Here is a 19,438-nt window from a genome sequence, read left to right on the forward strand (position 1 = left end):
TAGAGAATGATCACAGCTATTGATAAGTGCACATATGAACCACATTGCAATGCATTAGATCTTGTGCTGAGAATAGATTGGATATTATGGAGCTTAGTTACTTTGCCACCTTTCTTTTCCTTGGCTCTCTTTATCCCACTCCAGTGGTTACATTTATTTTCCTGGCCTTATTTTGAAGTTGAGATCTAGTCACTCTAATCAGTGTGCCAGTTTGTACCTATCTGACTGAAATGTTCTATGGTTTTCTCCATTAAGGCCAGATTGTGACCCCTTTGCTCATAATGAGTAGCACTGTACTCCACAAATAGCCCTGCTGGCTTCAGGGGAAGAAATTTTAAATTAAAAACTGGCTTTTTCAGTTTTTGTCCAAAAAAAATGAACACTTGTCAGTTTTAAACAAAAATTTCCATTTTTTAGGGCTTTGTTTTTTTTCAAAGAAAATTTTTGACAAAACCAATGTGTTTTCATCTAATATTTTCATGGAAGGGGGGAGAAAATTCCAGACCAGTTTTGTACACCTCAGCATGAGGGACGGAATCACAGTCCAGCCCTTAGTCATGAAGCTAGTCCTCAGCCCGAAGAACTGAATCACGTATCCTTCCACAAAGTATTGACCACTAGTGATTCTTTCTGTCTGGCTGGTTTTGTAATTTATCCCCTGGATAGAATGATTTGTTTCTTTTAATCAGTGCATCTAGTGCGATAGTATAACACTGAGCATTAAAAAGAAATACATCCCAAAGCACCAGAGGCTACAAAGCTACACAGAATGGCCATAGACTTCACCACCTGCAGAATGAAAGGTAAATCACACTTCTCTTTTCCATGGCCTCTGTCAACACAGTATCCGAGCACCTCACTGTCTTTTGTGTATCCATCCTCACAACCAGGGGGCGGCTCTAGGGATTTTGCCGCCCCAAGCACGGGAGAAATCCCGCCCCTGCGGGAGGTCCACCAAAGCCGCGGGACCAGCGGACCCTCCCCAGGCAAGCCACCGAAGGCAGCCTGCCTGCTGCCCTCGCGGCGCCGGCAGAGCGCCCCCGTGGCTTGCTGCCCCAAGCATGAGCTTGGCGTGCTGGGGCCTGGAGCTGCCCCTGCTCACAACACCCCGTTATCCCAGTTTTACAGAGTAGAGGGAGCTTAAGTGACTTGCCCAGGGTGACACAGGATACCTGTGGCAGAACAGGGAACAGGATGCAGAGTCTCCTAAGTCCCAAGCAACCATACTAAACCCTGGACCGCTGCTTCTACTGTTGGCAGCTTTCTTTTAATAACCACACACTCTAGCAGAACGATTCCCTTCGACTGGAAGAAGGAAAGAGAAACAGTGTGTGAAATGCTCGCATACTACAGCTGCTTAAAGTTAAGAAGTTGCTTACATGATTGTTGGCTGGAGGCCAGAGAGCGCCGCACCTTGCAGGAACCCGGTGGTTGTTGTACAAAGGGAGCTACTGAAGCCTTAGCTGGATGAGAAGATCATTAATACTCATTCAGTTCTAGACAAGTAGTGACTAGCACAAGGCTTTGGGCAGCTGATACATGGTAGGAGATGGGGAGAGGTTCATTTATCTGTTTCAAAGACAATATGACCTCAGATTTTGCATACAGATGGCACACCTTGTAAAGGTAAAAAAAACAAGGGATGTCCCAGAAAAATGGGGCCTTCCAGAAGAAATCTGCTACTGAGATGATTCCTCCTTTGGATAAAAATATAATTGGCTCCATGTGTCTCGTGGTATTGGCTCCAGCTAACACATCTATCACCCCACAACTCAGCTGTCCATTGACCCTACTTAATACATCATTGTGATGATTCCCTGCTGCCTTTTAAATTTAACAGGCATTCACAGTAAGGTGCCAAATGACACCAGTTCAAGACAGGAAAGTTCAGAGACACAATAGAGGCTGAGTGTTTTACAGTCAATGATTTGTTTTCACCTGATGCTCAGAATGACAGATAGTATGTAAGACAGTGGCAGTGTAAAAACCCAATAGGATGAGAGGATACCTGCTGTGAATCAAACAGGCTTTGTGTGAGACAAAAGGCAAAAGAATGAAACCCTGGGACTGTGTGGGGCAGCCATCTCAAGCAAGACCTTGCAATGCTAGTTGGACCAGTTCTGGAACACACGCCGTTCTCTCTGCGTCTCTCTATCATGTGTGCATGCACACACACACACAATGCCCTGAAAACCACTTAAAGTCACAGAATCATAGAAGTGTAGGACTTGCAGGGACCTTAAGAGGTCATCTAGTCCAGTCCCCTGCACTCAAGGCATGTCCACCTCATGGTGCTGGAAGGATGATCCTGTGGTTACAGCATGACTCCAGAGACCTGGATTCAATTCCTTGCTGTGCCCCAGCCTTCCTGTGTGACCTTGGCTGAGTAACTAGATCCCAATTTCCCTTCTGTAAAATGGTGGATCTTTTCTGTCATGTCTGTTTAGATTGTAAGCTCTTTGAGGCAAGGAATGTAGCATAGCACCTGGCACAACATGACCCTGATTTAAGGGCCCCAAGGTGCTATAGCGGTAAAAAATAAAGGTAGAATCGTAGTGATAACTCTTCTTCTCCCATAATGAAGCCAATAGGAGAAGAACAGCAGGGACAGGACCTCCCAAGGGATTAATCTGTTCCTCCTCAGCAGGAGCATCTGATGGTAGAAATGTCTTGTGAGTGCAGCTTTGAGAACAGAGGCCGCAGAACACAGAGGTGAACTGTCAGCCATGGATGAAAAGGTGCCCAAAATCCCAAGGACGTTGATTGGATTGACCTACATAGCAGATCCCTACCTTCCCTTGTAAAGCACATCCTTGGCATATGAATCTGCTACAGCTAGGGCTGAACTGCAAAACTCAGATCCAGAGCCTTGTTCCCCAGAGTTTGTTGGGGAGGGGTTTTAGTTCATCCCTTGTCCTGTCATGCTCTCGGAAGTTTGCACCACGGCTAGTATAAATAAAAACTGGTACTTCTTGCCTCCTCCTTTCAGCAGTGTCTGCTCCTGTTATCCAAACAGAGCAAACTGGACCAATAGTAAGTTGCAGATATACCAGTCTCGCACCACCCATCACTGGGGTGCAAACATCTGATATCAAAAACAGCAGTGAGTAGAAACAATCTCCATCTACCTATGCAAATTAGTGTAGTACCATTGACTTTAATGGGACTATGCCAATTTATACCAGCTGAGGATCTGGCCCCAAATCTGTAAATCTACTCTTGCACCCCTTCATTCTAGGAGCCCTCTTACTCCACAGAGGAAAGAAGTGGAGACAGAGGATGTGATTTATATTTACTCATTATCCACATCTGAAAGGAGCGAACAAATTATAAAAAAGTAACAGAAACGTGCCCAGCTGCACATGGTTTTAGTCCAATTTGTTTTGTATTTGTTAATAATAATTTCTTTTAAAAACTCCCAATTTAAAAAGAAAAATAGTTCCCACTGCAATTATTTTTGCAATCCCCAGCCCAATAGAATAATAAAATAATAATCTTGCTTTTTATAGTAAAACAGCAGTTACCAATTACCGAGATGTGCTTTGTACATCTCATATAGGAACCTTGGTTATTCTGAGATAGAAAGAAACAAAAAACAACAAAAAAAAACCCTGTAATCCTGAAGGAATGGTGTTCATGGAAATATTTGTTCCAATATAAAAAGTTCCTGCTTTGTATACTGCATGAAAGCTTTTTTTCCCCCTTTTGATTTCTTCAATAGTCAATTGCCAAAACTGAGTATAAAAGCTGGTTTGGGTTTGCACCAGTGTAAAACAACCTGTATAAGCTAATGAACATGCATATTTCAGCAGTGTTAGAAAGAAGAAGGAACTTCATCGTGCTGTTTACTATGTATTTTAGTTGTGAGAAAGCAACTTTAGCAACACATGGTATTTTGCATAACTTAGCAGAAAATGACAGTCCCTCCTAATTCCCACAGGCTAAATTATTTAGTACAGTCACCTGTTACTTTATGATTGCAGTCTGAGTGTTTGTAGTAAAATAATTGATTTCTTGTTATGTGACAGGCTGATATATTTAAAATCTAAATATGGGCTCAAAACTAGAGGTCCTTACTCAGCTTTTACTCAGGTATAACTCTCATCACATTTGGTCTGAGTAAAGCGTGACTATGACCTGAGCATGGACTTCAATATTTGGCTGAAGCTGCTTTATTTGTACAATAACAGTATCGATTTGTTAGCATCTTATTCTGAGCTCACACTGATATGTTATGAATAATAATTCAATTGAAGTCATCCAGTATAAGTGAGATCTGATTCAGGCTGTTAGTTTTACTTCATTCTGACATCAAAGTTCAGAAATGATGCCGAATGTGTCTTCTGTAGTAATGAACTCTAGTTTTTCACTGCAAAAGGGTTATTGTTTTGCTCCTCAGAATGCTGGAGAGATTTCCAAATCCTAGGACCAGTTTGGCAGTCCTTTGTCACACAAAACACCCACTGAGGGCAGTAGGATTCATTTTATGGGAATGAGGACCATAGAATCAGACTTTCTCACTGTCTTGAATCGTTTCACCTGTTTAATTATACATATAGGTTAAGAAATCATATTTTCAGTCACAGAGGTCTGGGTGGAGACGCAACGCTGAAATTGTTCCTAGACCATGATAAATGTACTGGCTTGACTGTTCACCAATGCTCTTTGGTCAGCCATAGCATGGACAAAAGCAAGAGGCAGGTAAGGTATTTTCAGACATATAACTAGTTATTTGAACCACTAAAATTGTCTCTGATATAAAATATGCCTTTGGTCAGACTGACTTTATTCCAGTAGTTTAGTAGGTTGACTGCTGCTGTTTGCTACTGTGGGAGCGAGCTAATCAATTGCCAGTGATGGAATCTTGCAGACAAATGGGAATTCTCTGTTGCAGCTGTTGTCATTCCATGAGCGTAAAGCTATAGGGGAGTAAGAATAAGGAGTTAGTTAAGGTTTTAAATGAAGGCGTGATCACATGATGGACAAAATTCAACTCTACATGCCACCATGAAGAAATAACATACAATGGATACAGAAACACAGAATTTCCTACACAAAGGAGTTTGTTTCACCCCCAATCCCTAGCTCTGAAGAAAAGTCTTGTCAAAAGATTTTGTAATACAGACACAATTCTGACAATATACTTTTGCATAGACACAAGAACCTGCTGGCTAGATATAGAGACTATTACAGTCTTACCAGACCCAGCCCTGGATACAATTAGTCATGCATGTATGTTGTGCTTATTCCTGTGCAGATTCCCATATGACAAAAGAAAAAGACATATTTGTAATGTTCCTTGTCCTAGCCTACCCTTTCCCCAATCCTGTTGTCTCTGCTGGTGTCTCTTTCCAATAATATATCCCTTCCATTATTTCCTTGGTCTGGAAATGTCTCAGGACTTTGTCTTCACATACAGTGCTACAGCAGCGCTTCTCCAGTCAGCGTAGTTAATCCATCTCCCCAAGAGGCGGTAGCTATGTTGAAGGGAGAAGCTCTCCTGCCAACACAGTGCTGTCTTCATGGGGGTTTAGGTAGGCATAACTACATCGCTCCGGGGTGTGGATTTTTCACTCCCCTGAGCGATGTAGTTATACTGATATAGGTAGTGTAGACCTGGCTTCAGTTGAGGGGGAAGCAGGCAAGCTGGTGTCTTTATACTGCCTTTGATTGACAGTTCTTTACCTCCTTGCTTCTTGGGGAGGGGCCAAATTTCCTCCTCTGCAAAAACAATACGTTAAAATACTCCCACTGCTAGCATCTTTTTGTTATGCATAGAAAAGGGTGAGCCTGCATTTCCCTGAGTTTATTTACACGTGCTGCCTGGAAAGCGTGGTGTACAGCCTGAGGCTCAACAGTGAAGTACCTACCACTGTTATATCTGTACCAGATCTGCACACAGTCCTCCTCCTCTGGAATGGAGTGGATCCCATCATCTGGCTGGTTGCCATCCCAGTAGTTATAGTCATAGGAAGAACCATCTGTCCATTCAAAGTGACCTTCCTATTAAACATCATCCGGAAATTAGGGGGGGAGAATGGAGAAGTGCCGTGATTTCAACTGAACCTCTGTGGAAGTGTGGACTTCAGGATTGGCCAACAGAACATTTCTCTTCTCCCCTGTAGAGAGTGCCGTCATCAATCTGACCTCATTCCTATGTCTAGATGACAAAAACTAGGTCCATGCTGAACAGAGGCCCTTCTTCTATGAGTTTTGCGCTCTGCTAGCATATTGTTTGAGATCATAGAGTACGACTACACTGCAAAGAAAAACATTCAGCGTCGAGTCTCCATTGATTCCCCCTCATGGGGCTTGGGCTGTGGGGCTAAAAATAGCAGTGTAGACATTCCCCCTTGGGCTGGAGCCCGAGCTTCGAGAGCCTCCCCCTCGGCAGGTTTGAGAGCCCAGGCTCCACTTCATTGGGTTTCCTTTTGTTACTGGGTAATTTTTCAAAAGAAGATTTCAAAAGTTACAGAGTAAGACAAAGAAAAATGAAAAAGTGTGTGTCGGGGGGGTAGACATCATTTATTGTATTGCACTCAACATGGGTGCTGAAAGCCATTGAACCAAACTGCAAACCCTGAATGTGATGGAAGCCATGCGTTCAGTTTCTATTACTTCAAGCCAGGGGGTGCTGGACTCCCAGTACTCACTGTCCTTGTCCCCTACCCGTACACCCCCCCTCCAAAACGTGGAGAAAGGAGGAAAATATTTTGCAGAAAATTCACACACACACACACACACACACACACAAATAGTTCTGTTTCAAACCATGCCACATGGAAACAACTTTGAAATTTCAACATTTATCATTAAATTGTCCCCACCCCCTTTTTTTTTTAAACATCACATTTACTGGCTACCTCAGTAGTTGTGGAGATTGAATTATCCTCTAATGTTCATAGGTCACAGCTGAAGCATTGGAAGGGCAATATGGATAAGCAGAAAATCTTGCTCTCCAGGGCTGTCAGCCCAGCACTTTGTATTATAGTCAGAGGGAAAAAATTGAAAGGTGTAGAGGGAAAACAGAAAATATAATTTTGTCTTTTATGTGAGTCTGATGAAACTGGCCAAGGGTCACATCTCAACGAATAGATTTCCAGTTCTTTTTATGAGAAAACCTGCTTGTATGATGATCAAGAGAAAAAGCAGGCGGTAGCTAATGCTGTAGCGGTTTCTCACCTGTCTTAGGTCATGAAGTCCCATCCAGATATCGGTGGGTATTCCAGGCACTCTGCTGTTTACCAGGTCATATACAAAGACATTCTCTTCCCAGCTGGTAAAGTACCATAATATGAAATAGTTAGGAGGTTGGTATTAGTGAAATTAAGCAAACACTATCCCTAGGCATTCAGACTGCACTTTGGCAAATGGGACCCCATCTTTGAAATTGTCCATGGAAATTTTGGATTCATTTTCTTAGTCTGTGTAAGAGGATGGCTTAGTATGGCAACACCCAGAGCTGGTTGGAAATGCAGGGAAAAATATATGACAGTGATTTCAAATCCCTGTCCCCCTTCAAAATTAAAAAATTCTAACTTTCAAAAATTCAAAATCATTTCAGCATCTGTAACAGCAAGCAGGAGGTGTGGTAACATAAAGCATCTACTGCCTATGCTCTGCTGGAATGGTGTGAAATGAACTCAAGCAGGTCAATGAGCTGCCACATCTTAAACCAGTGCTCTTCACTATTTCTGAAGTGGGGGCCACTTTGGCAAAAAAAAACCTTCAGTGTGAGAGCCACATCAACCTGACACAGATGGTGGAACACTCTGAGTTCTTTGTTGGTTGATATGGTAATCTTACTGCTATTGGCAATATTGCTTGGGGTGAAGGTGTGGGAGTGGGGGGCTGGTTCTGGGAGGGGGCTCAGGGCTGGGACAGGGGCTTGGGGTGCAGGAGAAGGTGAGGGGTACAAGCTCTGGGAGGGAGTTTGGGTGCAGACGGGAGTATGGGGTGCGGGCTCTGGGAGGGGGCTCAGGGCTGGGTCAGAGGCTTGGGATGCAGGAGGGGGTGTGGGGTTGTGACTCTGGGAGGGGGCTCAGAGCTCAGGCTTGGAGTGCAGGAGGGAGTATGGGGGGCTGGCTCTGGAAGGGGGCTCAGGGATGGGGCAGAGGCTTGGAATGCAGGAGGGGGTATGGGGGAGCTGACTCTTAGAGGGGGCTCAGGCTTGGGGTGCAGGAGGGGATGTGGGGTTATGACTCTGGGGCAGAGGTTTGGGATGTAGGAGGGGGCATGGGGGGCTGGCTCTGGGAGGGGCTCAAGGCTGGGGCAGGGGTTTGGGGGGCTGGCTCCGGGAAGCTTCAGGTTGGGTGGTGGAAGAGCTATTCAGAACCTGCCCCTTGAAGGGGGCAGCACTTACTTTGGGCAGCCCTGGCCTCACGCCGCTTCTGGAAGGGGCCAAGGTGGCTCTGCATGCTGCCCCTCTCTGCAGGCACCGCCCCCACAGCTCCCATTGGTTCCCTGTTCCTGGCCAATGAGATCTGCAGCGGTGGTGCTTGCAGGCAGAGCCGCGGGGGTGTGCTGGCCACTTTCAGGAGCAGCGTGGGGCCGGGGCAGGCAGGGAGCCTGCCTTAGCTGCAGCCCAACTGGTGCCAGAGAGCGCGATCGACAGGGAGATGCACTTAGGGTCCATGGGAGTCACCACTGGCTCACAGGCCTTGCAGTGAAGAACACTGTCTTAAACCATCAGGAGTGGCTGGGCCTTGGATGGAGGAAAAAACCATGATGAATTATAGATGTGCCCATGTAGCAAAGTCTTCCTCTGATACCTGGATGTTTAGGTCCAGCATTTTGCTTTGGGCCCCATTTCTAATCTGGGTTTGTGAACTGTTCCATGAAACATGGAGTGGAAAAACCTTTCTATTTTGAAAGTTCTGAGTCAGACAAAATTGTAACTAAAATTGTTCCCTGGAAAGCAAAGCCACCCTCCTCTGGCCAGGGACTGATTAATGGGTACAATGTGACTGCAGCTGTCAGAGTGGCGTCTGTTGTAATTGAGGGGCAAATTTTCAGTCTCTAGAAAAATATGACCATAAAATTGGCTCAAGCATCTGTTTGTGAACACAAAGCTTCACCTTTGCTCATGCACATCAGCAAATGCATGGGGTTTGCATGCACATTCACACTGGCTCTTGAAAACATGGCCCTTTAAGTTATTATATTGTACAACCACAGCCAAACCTAGGGTGATACAAATCGCTTTGTTGTAACACGGAGCATAAGGTGACAACTTGTTATTTATGTTAATGTAATGCTACAGACCACAGCCATTTCACAAGCGCCTCTGGGCGCAATAGTGATAGGTCTGCTTCAGAATTATTGGTTCTACCATTTGAGCTAAAGGAGACTCTCTGATAGACATCTAATTAATACAGTTGAGGAGTTTTGATTCTGTCCATTAGAGGGCAGAGATACACATCCACACTAGCTAATGCATTTCAATACAGATACACAGAATTTACGACAGTGGTAAATTTGGCTTGAATGGGTTTCTTTTCTCATAGGAAGGTTAAACTCCAGCTGAGGAATTATTTATATATTTATTTATTGCAGCAGACATCGTTTAGCTGGACTTTGACAATGTTTCAGAAACAGATTTCTTTGATTCTTACCTGTGAATCGATGCTAATTTGGCTGATTTTATGCCAATGGAAAATTCCGCACAATAGAGATCGGCTTCAGCCCATGTTTTATTGATGGGAAAGTATCTGTAACAGTACCCTTCATATTCTGTCCAAAACAGTGGGCAGGAGTAGGACTCAATTGGCTCTGGCATAGCTGGGGAGAAAGGAAAGAAAACTGGAAGTGCATTTAATACAAAACAGCTGCGGGGACCCCGAAATGGTGAATATTTCTGTTGTTTAGGACCAGTCTCCTTGTTGGCTTTGCAAAACACAAAAAAACAAAAACAAAAAATTCCCCCAAGGGCTTTAGATTTTCACGAGCAACTGGGGACTTTGGGTGCCTCCATTCTTGGATATCTCCTCAAAATATCTGAATTTCAGAGGATGGGAGCTCAGCACTTTGGAACGTCTGAGCAGAATTTGCCATTTTTGAGTAGTCTGAGCAGGGAAGAAAAATACTTTTGGATGCTAAGCTAATATAAATATTTAGTAACCCTATTGTACATTTTCCAAGTAGGATGGAAGTGACACTATGAAGTTCTGTACGGATTAGGTCTGGGCCCTTTCTCATTCACATCAATGCCTGGAAAGAGCAAACTTGTAGGAGAGGTTGCACCACCATTGCAGATAACACAGGGAGGAGGGAAAAGACTCCAATCAAAGGGACCAGGAAAAAAATGGAGGCAGTGTGGGAAAGGGACACGTGCAACTTAATGCAGTAAAAGCATTGAAAACAGTGTAGAAAGATGCCAAGAAACATTATACTCTAAATGGTCACGAGATACAAGACACTGAGGGAGAAATAGTGAGCAGAAATTTAAATCCATCAGTCACATTTCTGGGAGGTAGGTAAGAAGGTAAATAGGGCCCTGATTCAGCAAAATATTTAAGTACATGCTTAACTTTAAGTACATGACTGGTCTTGCTGAAATCAATGGAATGATCTATGCGCTTAAAGTTAGATGTGTGCTTATGCATCCTGCTGGACTGGGGCTTTAATCACCAGGACAGATCACAGAATTTGAGAAAGCTCAGTCATCTCCATCCAGTCTATCTCCTTGCCAGGATTGTTTCCTGCACTAAATTCATTCTTTAGTGCTGTCCGTTTGGTTTAAATCAATGGACTCATGGAGCACTAGTCATCAAAATTGTCTTTGGTACTTCACGAAGGATGAGTGAGCCCCCAGCTGGAGTGACCACTGAAGACTTGGAAAAGGGAGAGCTGAGAGCAGCAAGGATTAAATGTTTCAGGTTTTGGAAAAAGGGGGAGGAAAATGCTGCTGATGTTCTTTAGAAAAGAGGAAGCACAACTGATGTGTATGAAATCCTGAGAGGTCCAGCAAAGGTGGATGCCACAAAACTACCCAAGCAAGTAACAGGCTCAAAACCCAAAGAGTTCAAACTGAAGCTAGGAAAGGATCTGGTATTCAGGGACTTCAAGGGGAATCATCTTTACAATGACCATAATTAACCTGTAGAACAAACTCTGCTAAAGGCAGCAACTGACGCGGCAAGTATGAGCATATTAAAAAAGGGGGGAATTAGCCAAGTCCAAATCATCACAGGGTATAAATGCTAGAACTAGCTGGGCTGAACTCCCTCCATCCCCAAATGTCACTACGTGAAGCTTCCTTTGGCAGCCATTTTGCACCACATTTCTTTAGGTCCTTCCACCCAGGGTCCTCAAAGCATTTTACAAACATCAGCCGATGAAGCCTCACAGAAGCCCCCTGATACAAGCATTACACTCAGTTTTCAAATAAAGAACACCTCAGAGGCAAAGGTGCTCATTGGTGATAACACAGGAAGTTGGAGCCACAGCCAGCACTGGAACCCAGCTCTTTTGCTCCACGGACTGTCCGTTAACCATTACATCACCATTCCTGAGTACAGAACGTAAAACTAGCTCTGGGTTATAGATCAGCTCCCCAGAAACTGGGAGACTTGTCACAGTCTGTGGCAGAAGAATGACTCAGATACCTGGAATTGACTGTTCCCAGCATTTCAGCGCTCACAATAGCACTGTGAACCAAACAGCAGGCATTCAGGGGAACTGGCGGGCTGAGTCAGTCTCTCCTGCTGACCCAGGGTATTATATGCCTTCATAATGTAAAATATGCTGAGCCCAGTTATTTCAAGTACTGCAAAACAGGAGCTATTTTGTGGCTAATATAAACAGCTACTTTTTCATTGCCTTTCTCTGACAGCCCCAAGCCTCCACCAGCACGCTCTTCTGTCCCTTGAGCTCAGATAAAAGATAATTATTCTTTCCTTGTGGTGACCCTTCCCCTTTCCCCTCCAGAGCTCTTTAGTGGCTGTATCCTGATACAAGTGCTCTTGGAGCCAGTTCCAGTCATTATCAGCCCTGAGAAGTGCCATGCCTAGATAACTAGGGTCAGTGAGCAACTCGGACCTCAAGAACCAAGTAAGGTTGTAGAGATGACCGAGTTGCTTTCAGATCTGACTGTGTTCGTGATGGGCTATGCAAAAGAGCTCTAGTCGAAAATCAGATCAATACCTTGAAAAATGGAAGCAGCTTTTTAAAAATTGTAGCAAATTTGTATTCAGTTAACAGCAAGATGCAGTGTTTATTCCCATGGGCCACATCCTGCCATCGTCTCACAGAGAAAACAGTTCTCAGGGCTACCTCACATCCTGTTAGAACAAAACCCAAGCGAGAGAGGGACAGAAGGATCAAACACCAATAATGGAAGTGAGGGATTGGCCTCCAGAGATCCCAGGACAGGAATCACCAAATAGCTGCAATGCACCCTGGGCTCCGCCTTTCCTCACATGTACTGAGGGGTCAGTCACGGAGTATAGGTTAGTGCTGCTTATAACGTCTGTGCATCTCAGCCTGGCTGTCCACAGGGTCCCTAGCCTCCCTCCTTACTCCCAGAGCCCCTCAGATCCCATGGAGGATGGAATTGCCAGGAGAGGCCTCAGTGAGTGATAGGGAACATGGCACACCAGCTTCGCTGGTTCTATGCCTGGCTCTTCCACCCACTCATTTTACTTCTCTTTTCTCCCCATCACACCTCACTACAGAGTCCTCAGCCAGGGAAACCATTGATGTCCATGGGCATTTTAGCTTGAGGACCAAATCCAAAGCCCTTGGAGAGCAAGAGGAAATCTCCCATTAATTTTACTGGGTCTTGAATTAGATCTGAGTGGGCCCCATATTCTGATTTTATATATATATATTATGCTGCTGATGTAATTTATTGCCAATTCCAGATGCAGTAACATTGGCTTGATACATGCTTCTTCCTGCTCGCTGTGGGTTCAGTACAGCAAGGTGGTGAGGACGCCTGTGGGTTGAGGGCACCCCCAGCGTCTCAGGAAGACTCAGCACCTGGAAGGACTCAGCCCGGCCCACCAAGCCTCTAGAATGCCTGGGGGTACTAAATTATTGTCTGGGGTGACTGGAGACACCGTGAGCTTCACGGGCAGCCTGGTCATGGATATTTTTGGAACGCTTGTTAAAAATGGCTGCGAACTCTTCACCTTTCGTTGCATGACGGCACAATGGACAAGCCAAAACCAGCAGCTGTCTCAGTGTTTCGCCTTTTCAGGCTGAAGCGTTATGGGCATTTGTTGTGTGCTGGGTTGAAATTTCAATTAGGGTGGTTTTGGCTTCCCTGAAATTTCATGAGAAAATTGTTCCCCTTGATAGAAATGGTTGAAACTAAATCATCAGACCGAGGTGTTTATAGAGGCTTTTGATCTTCTACACCATTTTCCCGACAAGGTGTCATTAATTTGCTTAGCTTCAGTGAACAAGAGGTGCCTGGAGGAATTTAAGGTTAAATATAGCAGAAAAGAGAAGAAAGGTAGGTCAGTGCTTAATTAGCATCTTTCTGTTAGGTCAATGTAGGAAGCCTTTGCACTCTCTTTAGAAGAGGGGTTGTTATTCTTAAATTCACAGGAAATAACCAAGGAACCACTTTCATTCTAGAACACTTAGGTCTATTTTTATTTTCAAATCTGTCAGACATAGTATGGCAGACAAGCCCACTTCTCAGCAGGAAAACTTCAGCCAAGCCCAGCCCATCAGAAGGGTATTTACTAGTATGGAAAACAAGGGCAGTGCCATTGGGTCAGTCATATCAATTTTCTACATGTGAAACTACGTCAGCAGAACACCACAGTAACCACTGTCTGACCTCCTTGGTAAAATGCTTTGAGATCTCCTGCCGCAAAGAGCTTTATAAGAGCTAATCCTTTATTATTTTTATCATCATTAACTCTTTCAGTGAGAGCAGAAGGATCACCCGTGGTTAAGGCTGTGGGCTGGGACTCAGGATACTGGGGTGCAATTCCTGGCTCTTTCTGAGTGACCTTGGGCAAGTCACAATCTCTGTACCTTGATTCTCCATCTGTAAAATGAGGCTAACAATCCTTCCTTTGTGCTTCGACTGCACACTCTATGAGGCAGGAATGGCCTTTTACTCCGTATATTTACAGCACCTAGCACAACAGAGGTCCCATTGTGATTGAAGTTTCTAGGTGCTCAATATTTCCAACCAATATTTTCCCATGATGCTGTTGAGAAAGGAAAACCACCAACCACCTGAGCCCTACAGAAATCTGCTTCTCAAGTCATTTTTTTCATAACAGCTTCAAATTTAAGATTGGAGGATGTTTCTATGACAAAAGTTTGTAGTTCTGCAATGTAGAGCCTGGGTCTAGGGCAAGACTGACAAGTGATATCCATTCTGGTAGCATTCCTGGCACTTCAAAGCATTCTCACGGCATCTTTTCAACAGCAGCTATTACCAGTCTTGTGCTGGAAGCAAATCATATTCTTGCTGGAGACTATTAAAGGGCTTGATTTCATCATAGGCTATGGATTTATCAGTAAGAGTCTAAACTGTAAACAAGCCATTAATGCCCTTAAAAAGACGACTTAGCAACTCAGAAAAGAGGGTTCAGCCAAAGGGACCCCTGTGGCTACCAGAATGTATGTGTAGGCTCCTACCAAATTCACGGCCATGAAAAACGCATCACGGACGGTGAAATCTGGTCTTATGTGTATGTGCTTTTACCCTATGCTATACAGATTTCATGGGGGAGACCAGCGTTTCTCAGGTTGGCGGTCCTGACCCAAAAGGGAGTTGCAGGGGGGTCGCGGTATTGCCACCCTTACTTCTGCGCTGCCTTCAGAGCTGGGCTCCTGGCCAGCAGCCGCTGCTCTCCAGCTGCTCAGCTCTGAAGACAGCACCGCCGCCAGCAGTAGCGCAGAAGTAAGGGGAGCAGTACCCGCAACCCACCCCTACAATAATCTTGTGACCCCCACCACAACTCCTTTTTGGGTCAGGACCCCTACAATTACATCACGGTGAAATTTCAGATTTAAATAGCTGAAATCATGAAATTTACTATTTTAAAAATACTATGACCATGACAATGAATTTGGTAGGGCCCTAGTTATACGGCTTTGACTGTGCCTGCTACAGAGATTGAGAGACTTCAATGAACCATGCTATATTGCAAATAGCATACCTAGCCTTCATGAGATTAATGCTCTTCTGGGGTCCAATCCTCAGAGGTGCTGAGCAACTTCAAGTTGCTAGGCTTCAAGGGTCCCCACCAATACTCAGGAGGCACTGAGCACCTCACAGGATTAGGGCCATAGAGTAGATTGAATGAGAGAAAACTCCCTTTACATGTAATGATCAACTGACCTTCTGCTATGGAAACCATTCCTGGACCTCTGCTGGGACTAGATGCCAGCAAGTCTGCGTTCTCTCATACTTCTTGTACATGCAGTTAGTGTTGTCAGGATCAAGGGGTAAGTACATTTTTGGGGAAAGGGATGTTAATATTTCTTCCTTCCTCTAATGTAGTTCATTTTTCATCTCATTTAGTTTACCGCTTACCTTCAGCCACCGGAATACCTGTAAATACAACATGAAAGCATAGAAGGACCTGATGTTCCATCAATGCCCCTCCAGTGCCATGTTCTATATATAGAGAGGGTAAAATCCTGACCTCAGTGAAGTCAATGGGAGATTTTCTATCAGCTACAGCGGGGACAGGATTTCCCCCAGAGTATGGACAAAATCAGAGAAATGAGAATTTAAAAGTGTTTGGAGTAAGGAACTGAAATTGTTTTCCCAGAAGAAAATCCCAGTCTGAGAATGCTTACTCATTGCCTCATCTGCAATGGCCTGCAGAACTGAGCCACATACATGCTTTCGGCAATTCTCCCAATTCAAGCAACACATCAGTCATGCGTTAATTTATTCTGGTCTGTCATTTTGGAAAGGGTTGGGGACGCAACATCACGTCTTGGTGCTCTAGATGATGTTAAGCAGGGTCACAGAAAATGTGCACAGTTATGAAAGGTGTGAGTATGCAGGGAATGGGACACACTTTACAAGCTCCACAAAACAATTCATATGTAAGACTTTGGCACCATCTTCTACAGACGTAACCTAACAATAACTATACATTCCCAGTGAGGATACAAAGTGCCACCCTAGGATAGATCTGTAATACCTCACCAGAGTAACTTTTCTACATTCCTCTTACACTACACTCGTTTTAACCTCTCCCTGTTGTTGAATAAAACACACTGCCAAAGGATAAGCACCAAAAGAGGAGTTTATGATGGATAGAAAAAAATAAGCCAATGTCATTAAGTATTACTGAGAGATTGGATGTGAAGAAGGGCTGCAGGTTCAGGTCATTAAATACAGACACCAAAAATTACATAGGGTGTCTTCAATATTATCATAATGCAAAATATTTCATTCGTATGATTATTTGCCTCCTTTCATTACATAACTGCTTTCAAAACAAGCAGGTCGTGACAAGGCTTTATCTTAAGTGGGTGTGTGCTCACATATTGTACTCTGAAAGTGTCTTTGAAGCCAGCTGCTCCTCTCTTCTGCAGAACGGCAGGGCAGAGTTGGAAGGGAGCGGTGACCAATGGTGAGTGTGGAGATTAGAGATTATCCAGGCAACGGAATGAAACTTTAATTGTGCTGCAAAAGTGTCACAATCTCAGACACATAAGAATATTTTTTGTAAATATTTTTTATCAAAATGAAGTTATTTTTATGGAATAAAATTCTATGGTATTTGTATTTCAAGATGTAAAAATACTATAGTCAATTCTGTAGATCTCCTGGAGCACAGAAATACTATACTTCTAGCTGCAACCGGATAGGAAGCATCTTTGATTTTTCTCTCCTCAATTAGTTTTTGAGGAAGCACCCATTGATTTGTTGCCTGGCACTAAAGCCAAGCTTGTGGTAATTATATTTCTCACTAGTTCATTGAACAATACTTATTGGGTGAAATTCTGCTCTCAGTCCCATGTAAATTTAGAAGAACACTATCAAAGTGAGTGTAGTTACTCTCGAATTACATTGGTGTAAATGAGAACAGAATTTGGCTTATTCTAGCCAAGTAAAAATGTACCGCAAACCTGGATAATACAATGAAATCACAAAGCCAGTTAAAATGTTATTAAAATAACTTCTATCCCCTAAAAAAGTACACTTCGTGATTAACTGTAGATACACTCTTCAGCCAGTTGTATATGTGTTATGTGATCTAATATGTAGAGAGAGGGACAGTTCTCACATATGCTAACTTCACTTTATGTTAGGGTGAATAAAAGAAACTTTACAAATCACTGTTCTCTGCTATTTGCACTTCCACAGAAAGCTGAATATCCAGAGTCACAATCCTTTACAACTTACAATTGCTTTATTAATTATCATTGAATGCAATTACTATTGTTTGGACTAAAATCAGATTAAGAGCATTCTTTTAGCTTGTAAACATAATGTAAACTTCGTGGCACCATTGTACAGGACCATATATTGTTTATAAGATTAAACTCAACATGCCCCCAAAACAAAGAAATAAAGTCAACAGTGAGAATGCTTCAACACACTGGAACAGAAAAGATCAGCATTACTTGGTAATACATCTTCCCACACTAAGCAGATTATTGAATTTACAAGTTTGGGTTTTATGGAGAAGTTAGCAAAACTGGTAAGGAGAATTGCATACATTACAGGATGCATTTGTAAAAGTGCCTGATTTTAAGCCATCAATAACCTAAAGTTTACTCACCCAAGCCACAGTCAGTAATTTGCACTCACCTTGACTGATTTTAATGTTTGTCTGTGGGAAAGCCTGGGTAGCGAGCAAAACCATTGAGAGGAGCACACAGAAATCCCATCTGATCACCATCTCTGACTGAGGACAAAATTTCATTTCCAGGTGTGCAGAGAGCCAATGACATGAAGCCTTTCCTTAGTTCGGTATCGCCTTGCTCTGCTGCTGAGATTCCTGGAGCAGATGTGAATATACTTTGTACACTGCACCCTCCCCCGAAACTCCAAACTTTCACAATGACATGCTAGGAAGGCTGGCCAAGCTCCCTCCAGTGTCATATCACACTCCACACAACAACCAAGAGCTTCCCAGCTGAGACATTGCAGAGAAGCTGCTACATCCCATTTCACTGGCAGAAGTTAGTTACTTTAAACCATTTTTTCCCCCAAAAGTTCTGGTGAGGTTTTAGAAAGCAGGCATGCACACCTCCTAGTCGTGAGCATTCAAATGTTCTCTATTCAAGCAAACCACATCCCCTTTCTGCTTCCATGGCTGCTTCTTGAGAGATTTTGTTTGTGTCTATTGACTTATCAATGTTTTATGCCACTCTAAGCACTGCACAGCAGATGTGTGAGAGGTACTTACTGGCAATACAGCCCTACATTCTGGAGCAGCAGCACTCAGAATGGGACCTAATTGCTTAGACCAGGGGTCGGCAACCTTTCAGAAGTGGTGTGCCGAGTCTTCATTTATTCACTCTGATTTAAGGTTTCGCGTGCCAGTAATACATTTTAACATTTTTAGAAGGTCTCTTTCTATAAGTCTATAATATAGAACTAAACTATTGTTGTATGTAAAGTAAATAAGGTTTTAAAAATGTTTAAGAAGCTTCATTTAAAATTAAATTAAAATGCAGAGCCCCCCGGACCAGTGGCCAGGACCTGGGCAGCGAGAGTGCCACTGAAAATCAGCTCGCATGCCGCCTTTGGCACTCGTGCCATAGGTTGCCTACCCCTGGCTTAGACCTTACGGTTTGGTGCTGGAAAGATTTGTAGATTTCACATGGTGTACAGAAAAGTCACAACTTCAAACAGATAATATATCAATGGTGGGGGAAGTCTGTGTTAATGTCAGCAAAAGATGTACCTGACAAGCAGCCCTGGAGATACAGGCGTGCTAATTTAAGCCTTGACACTGCAAGTTCTCCCAAATGGGTGGACCCCTGCACTCATATGGACCCCCTCTGAAGTCCAACCTTATTGAAGTTAATGGATTTCTGCATGCGTACAGTGGGGCTGCCTGCATGGACCAGCTTGCAGGATTGGGGCCTTATTTGGTGTATTGAATTTTTTTTTTAACTCCATTATTCCTGAATTTTATGCAACTTTTCTGAATGCTTTCAGCTCCACATAGATCAAGACACTAGAGCCGGAACCTGTATCTGCCTGCAGCAATGCATACAGCTGTGCACGAAGCCATAGGATGGCCAAACCCTCCACCTTTGTTTGACCTCCAGACTGAAAGGCTTGAGCAGTGAATGCAAGAGCCTGCTGGTTATTAAGGAATTACTTTCAGAGTGAAGGGCAGGCTAAGAGCCCCAGGGGCTGTCTCTGACCATTCTAATTGGCCATACGCATTGATATGGCAGCATAGCAAACTCACACTTCGAGGCCCAGGCTTCCCATCACAACATGGGTAAACACTTCAGAAGACAAGAGGGATATTTCTCCCTC

General features: G+C 43.8%; 1 protein-coding gene across 1 annotated transcript; it reads right to left on the reverse strand.

Moving 5' to 3' along the window:
• Positions 1-4,062: 4,062 nt before the first annotated feature.
• Positions 4,063-17,904, reverse strand: CLEC19A (C-type lectin domain containing 19A). Its single transcript, XM_044981136.1, has 5 exons — positions 17,750-17,904; positions 9,615-9,780; positions 7,183-7,276; positions 5,871-6,003; positions 4,063-4,919 (listed from the first exon to the last, which is right to left on the reverse strand). The coding sequence occupies exons 1-5, from the start codon at positions 17,862-17,864 to the stop codon at positions 4,840-4,842; spliced, it is 588 nt and encodes a 195-aa protein (XP_044837071.1). The 5' UTR covers positions 17,865-17,904; the 3' UTR covers positions 4,063-4,839.
• Between the last annotated feature and the right edge of the window lie 1,534 nt (positions 17,905-19,438).

The sequence above is a fragment of the Mauremys mutica genome, chromosome 11, assembly GCF_020497125.1.
Source record: "Mauremys mutica isolate MM-2020 ecotype Southern chromosome 11, ASM2049712v1, whole genome shotgun sequence".
Classification (NCBI taxonomy): Eukaryota; Metazoa; Chordata; order Testudines; family Geoemydidae; genus Mauremys; species Mauremys mutica.